This window comes from Egretta garzetta, unplaced genomic scaffold (genome assembly GCF_000687185.1).
Source record: "Egretta garzetta isolate BGI_Z169 unplaced genomic scaffold, ASM68718v1 scaffold551, whole genome shotgun sequence".
NCBI classification, from domain to species: domain Eukaryota; kingdom Metazoa; phylum Chordata; class Aves; order Pelecaniformes; family Ardeidae; genus Egretta; species Egretta garzetta.
In genome coordinates this window covers 29,180-35,044 of record NW_009258493.1, presented here as the reverse complement: position 1 = coordinate 35,044, position 5,865 = coordinate 29,180, and the positions used below count along the sequence as shown (strand labels likewise).

General features: G+C 49.9%; 1 protein-coding gene across 6 annotated transcripts in view; it reads left to right on the top strand.

Moving 5' to 3' along the window:
* GPATCH8 (G-patch domain containing 8) overlaps positions 1–5,858 on the top strand; it is a 49,816-nt gene extending 43,958 nt beyond the window's left edge. For 5 of the 6 annotated variants that reach the window (XM_035901220.1, XM_009645461.2, XM_035901207.1 and 2 more), the window contains one exon: positions 444–5,633. In XM_035901220.1, the coding sequence (XP_035757113.1) occupies positions 444–4,293 (3,850 nt within the window). In that variant the 3' untranslated portion in view covers positions 4,294–5,633. The other variant, XR_004842878.1, reaches the window with a different exon arrangement.
* Positions 5,859–5,865: the final 7 nt, after the last annotated feature.

Here is a 5,865-nt window from a genome sequence, read left to right as displayed (position 1 = left end):
GGGAAGGGGTTGAGTCCCCATCCCTGGGGGGATTTAAAAGCTGGGCAGACGAGGTGCTTGGGGCCAGGTTTTAGTGGTGGGATGGCAGGGTTAGGGTAATGGTTGGGCTTGATGATCTTAAAGGTCTTTTCCAACCTCAACGATTCTGTGATTCTATGAAGTTTTTGCAGGCAAAACTTCATGCTTAAGTTTGGTCTTATGTTGTAGTTTTGGTAGGAGTGAGCTCACTAAGATGGTAGTCCAGAGCATCCCCAAATTGCTTTATCCAGCATTGCTAGTTTTCTTCCATTACTTAATATTATTAAATGCTATTTTAATACATATTTCTGCATAGAAGAGTACTTGAAATGGTTAAAAAATTGGTTTAGATCAGGCATGAAAACAACTGCAGAGGTATACAAATGGGAATCAGCTGTTTTTTCTATTCTATCTTGTTCATACAGCGCTCCTGGAAGCGGACCCATGTTCAGAACCACCACGGTGGCTGTGGATGAGGAAGGTGGAGATGATGACGATTCTGCAGCCAACAGCGGTTCTTTTATCCAGACGACTTCTGGCCAAGCTACAGAGATGACTATGGACAGAGGTTTCCTAAACACCGGACAAGTGGGTGGCACTGTTATGCCAAGCCAAATGCCCATCCAGACAGCGCAAGCAATCAGCTTTGGCATTAAGAGTACTTTGGGAACTCCACTGCAGAAGATAGGCGTGTCATTTTCGTTTGCCAAGAAGACTCCAGTAAAGCTTGAGACCATAGCTTCTGTTTTCAAAGACCACGTGGAAGAAGCAAGTTCTACAGACGGAGCAAAAGCTGATGAGAGAGGCTCCTCAGATGCAGGGAGCCTGCAGAAATCTGGTGAGGGCGAAAGCACAAATAATTCTGATGGGAAGGCAGAAGAAGATGACCAACATGACAAAGACAGTGGGTCTCTAGCCACCACGTTATCTAAACTAAAAAAGATGAGAAGAGAAGATGGACCAATGGCAGTTGAACCAGAATACTACCACTATATTCCCCCAGCCCATTGTAAAGTAAAGCCTAATTTTCAATTCCTGCTTTTCATGAAGTCTACCGAACAAATGGAAGCTGAAAATGTGAATAAAAAAAACACACATGAAGGTAAAAAGGGTAGTTCTCCAAAACCCAAATCCAGCAAGCACACAGAGAAGGCTGCTGAGAGTACGGGGCAGCAGAAGGAGCAGAGTACTACTGAAACTGCAGCTCAGCAGAGCAAAACGGAACTAAAAGAAGTCCCAGAAAATGCAAGTACGCAGGAGAGCAAGCATCTTACAGAGAGCAATCTCCCCGAGCCAGACACTACTAAAGAAGTCGCTCAGCCTCTGCCAGGCTGTAAAGATGTCACTGAAGGACCAAAGCATCCGACGGGGCCTTTTTTTCCCGTTCTGAGTAAAGATGAGAGCACGACTCTCCAGTGGCCTTCAGAGCTTCTCATATTTACCAAAGCAGAACCATCCGTTTCGTACAGTTGTAATCCCCTGTATTTTGATTTCAAGCTCTCTCGCAACAAAGATGCTAAAGGTAAAGGGACAGAGAAATCTAAGGATCCAGGGGGTCTTTGTAAAGAAAACGTGCAGAGCACAGAATCTGGTGAGATAAGCAAACCCAAGGAGGCAGAAAGTGCAGCTAATAGTTCTGCTCTAAAAATGGAAAGCAAATCTCTGTCCACCTGTGGCTTCCAGAACAAGCAGGAGTCCAGTTTGACAGGTGTTGGTAAGGGAGAGGGAGAGGACAGTAGTAAAAGCATAATTGGTAAGAATAAATCTGGGAGATCCCATAAACACAAAAAGAAAAAGAAGCACAAAAAGTCCAGCAAACACAAACGTAAACACAAGGAGGAAGCTGATGAGAAGAGCCGAAAAACTGACCTGGGGGAAGAGAAACCCAAGAAACGGAAAAGACACAGGCACAAAAAAGGCAAATCTTCTCTTTCTACTGAATCGGAACGAGTGCTAAAAGCCGAACTGTCTGAAGAATGTAGCCACTTCCAGAAGAAAAAGCGGTGCTCTCAGGAGTCCCAGAGGAAGTCTCTGTCTGCAGAAGAGGGAAGCAGCAGTAAAAAAGAGGATGGTGGTAACTCCTGCCAAGAGCATGGCAGCAAAAAACACAAGGCTGACCTGCAGAAGTTTTCTGCTTTGAGGAGACGGTGTTCGGCTCCTTCCCTGGGCAGGGCCAGCAGCAGGAGCCGGCAGAGCAGTGGGGACTATGACAGTGACGAGGGCTCTCACAGGAAGCACTGCCGGCAGACGTCCCCGTCGCAGTGCAGCGATGACTACGACTCCGGTAGTGACCACTCCAGGAGCCGCTCCAGGTCGGGGCGCAGGCACTCCTCTCGCAGGTCCTATTCGACCAGCTCTGACGCCTCCTCGGACCACAGCCGGTACAGCCGTCGGAGAAGTTACTCGGATGACAGCTACAGCGATTACAGTGACCGGTCAAGGTGCCATTCAAAGCGGTCCCATGACTCAGAGGATGACTCCGACTACAACAGCTCAAATCACAGATCAAAGCGGCGCAAGTACTCCTCTTCCGAAGATGACTACAGCTCGAGCAGGAGCAGGTCGAGGAGTCGAAGCAGGAGCCGAACCCACCCTCGAGGTAGGTCAAGAACAAGGAGCCGGGGCAGAACACGCAGCAGCAGCTGCAGCCGCAGTCGAAGCAAGAGGAGGAGCCGAAGCGTAACGGGTCGCAGCTGGAAACGGAGCCGCAGCTATAGCAGGGATCGCAGCCGCAGTACGAGAAGCCACTCACAGAGGTCTCTCTCACGAAAAGGCTCTCGAGGCCATGAGAGCCCTGAAGAGAGGAGGTCGGGGAGAAGAGACTTCATCAGGTCCAAAATCTATCGCTCACAGTCTCCTCACTATTTCCGGACAGGCCGAAGTGAAGGATCGTCGCTAAAGAAAGAGGACGGCAAAGGAGAGGATCTGAAAGGATCTGGCTCGCTCTCCCAAAACAGCAGCAGCTCTGGCACGGGGAGGACCTCAGAAGGTGACTGCAGTCCAGAGGAGAGAAACTCTGTCACTGCAAAACTTCTTCTGGAGAAGATTCAATCCAGAAAGGTGGAGAAGAAGCCCTGTGTCACTGATGAGATGCTGGCAGGGGGCAACAAGGTGGGCATAAAGCTCAAAGATCCTCCCCAGGGCTACTTTGGCCCAAAACTTCCTCCTTCCTTAGGCAACAAACCAGTTCTCCCCCTAATTGGGAAACTGCCAACCGTTCGAAAACCAAACGCCAAAAGATATGAAGAGTCTGGCCTGGAGAGGGGCGAGGAGCAAGAGCTGTCAGATTCTGAGGATGTTTCCCAAGGCCTTGAGGAGGCTCAGCTGTCTGGCCAGTCTCTCCTGGAAGACGTGGTGATGGTAATTCAAGACAAACCTCTGGATGAGCAGAAACGTGATGAACCTGCCGTGGAAATGCCATCCATTCCCCTGGAAGCACCGGCGCTCCCCGAGTGCTTTGGTTCTGGAGATCTGGTCATGCCGCACAACTTCCTCTCAGATGCGAGCGATGGCGATGGGCTAGAACCTATGGATGGGGGCAACCAGCCCGTCCCAGTGGAAACTGGTATGATGCCCTTAGTTCCAGATGTCGAGCACTTTCCTGGCTATGTGCCTCAGAGTGGGGAGCCAAGCATCGAAGGGGATCGGGAAGGAGGAGAAGACTCCTCTCTAGCACCGCTCGAGAGCCAGCCGATCACTTTTACACCTGAAGAAATGGAGAAATACAGTAAGCTGCAGCAAGCTGCTCAGCAGCACATTCAGCAGCAACTTCTGGCAAAGCAGGTCAAGGCCTTCCCTGCCTCAGCCACCCTGGCGCCGGCAGCGCCTGCCCTGCAGCCCATCCACATTCAGCAGCCGGCAGCAGCATCCGCGACCTCCATCACCACGGTGCAGCATGCCATCCTGCAGCACCACGCCGCCGCGGCCGCCGCCGCCATCGGGATTCACCCTCACCCCCATCCCCAGCCTCTTGCTCAGGTTCATCACATACCCCAGCCCCACTTGACGCCAATTTCGTTATCCCACTTGACCCACTCAATTATTCCAGGACACCCTGCTACATTTCTAGCCAGCCACCCCATCCACATCATTCCGGCGTCAGCTATCCACCCGGGCCCCTTTACTTTTCATCCAGTTCCTCATGCTCTTTATCCAACCCTTCTTGCCCCAAGACCCGCTGCGGCCGCAGCTGCTACGGCGTTACATCTTCACCCGTTGCTGCACCCCATTTTCTCAGGACAGGACTTGCAGCATCCACCCAGTCACGGCACATGAAGGACAAAATGAAGTAACTTTTGGAGGAAGGAGAATTATTTTGCATTTTGGGAAGGGGTTGAAGTTGATCCAGCTGGCAGGTGAGGCCTGAGAATTTCCTTTCACTCTTTAGCAGCCAAAGAAGCCAAAGGCTCGAGGGCTGGGTAGCAGCAGGCGGTGGGTCAGTTCGTCAGCGCTGTGTGTATCCGCTACCGGGGCGCTCTCGCATCCCCGCCGCCTCCGTGCACGTAGCAGCACTGTATCCTAGAAGAATCATTTCACCTGTAGACCAGCAAGACACTTGGAAAGGCTTTTTTTTTTTTTTTTTTTTTTTTTTTTTTTTTGTTCCCCATGGATTCTTCCACTCGGTCATCTTCCTTCTGCCGCCTTGTATATGATAAATGAGATTTCATCCACGCTAATAGGTCTCCCAAAATCCTTTTAATGAGGTCATCTAATTAAAATAGTCAGCATGATTGAATCCGGCTTGTAATCAGCGATAAAACATTCAGTAACACACGGCTGTGGATCCTGGCGAGGAGTCGGATGGAAGGGCAGTGCCGCTCTTGTTTTGGCTGGGCCAGTACCAGTTTTCAGGCATTACAGGAGATTTCTTAGCACCCTTTCACTGCGTACTTGGGGGTTTGGGGTTTGTTTTGGGTTTTTTTTCTGGGTATGAGCGGCAAAGGTGGAAGTGAGCTCTTCTTTTCAAGACAAAGAGAGGAGCTCAGAGCTCCGACCCGTCACCGTCCTGCATTAGCGTTCTCCTGTGCCAGGACTGCACCTTGACGCCTTCTGGATCTCCTGGACCGGAGAGAGGCCATCGGTTCGGCTGGTGATTGCAATCTGGGCTTTGACCACTCTTCTCCTGAGAGGTATGGGGGGAAGGTATCGCTCTGACTTCCATCTTCTGCGGTGTTGGGAAAGAGGCACTTGGGTGAGAGCGAGAGAAGAAGAATCCCTTTAGGAATCGAAGCAATACAGAGGACTGGGGAGAGTGGCCGGGGTATGTAAAGTGTATTCTTCCCTCTGTAATACTGATGGTTTCCTTATTAATTTATAGGATTATTTTTTTTTAATGTAAAGAATTGCACTGAACTCTGTAAACAAAGATGCTGCTTTTTGTAGCTCATATAAAAAGGTTACATTTGTAGTATACCGCAATAATATTTTTTACAGCCAGTTCTTCTAGTGGTACTTGTTCTGGTGGCTTTTTTGTGTAAATATGTTTGCTGTAGGTGAAATAAGACACTTGTAAAGGTTCAACTTTATAGTTTCAGCTAGATGCAAAATGACTAAGCATGTATATTTTATCAAGCTCATGTATTTTTGAAGTTTTTATGTACTATAAAATGTAAAAAAAAATATATCTTCATTTAGCATTTTGCAGAAGGAAAAAAAAAGTGAGACTTGGCCGAGGGGAGGTGCGTGGCCAACACGGGTGACTCTGACAGCTGAGGCACGGCATCGCGCTGGAGGCCGGTGGGGGCACCCGCCTTTGCGGAGGGAAGCAGCCTGGGCGTGCTGCGTGCTCCTCGGCCTCGCTAAGCAGCTGCTTAGAGGAACCGACACTGGAGGCAGGCTCAGGAGCGT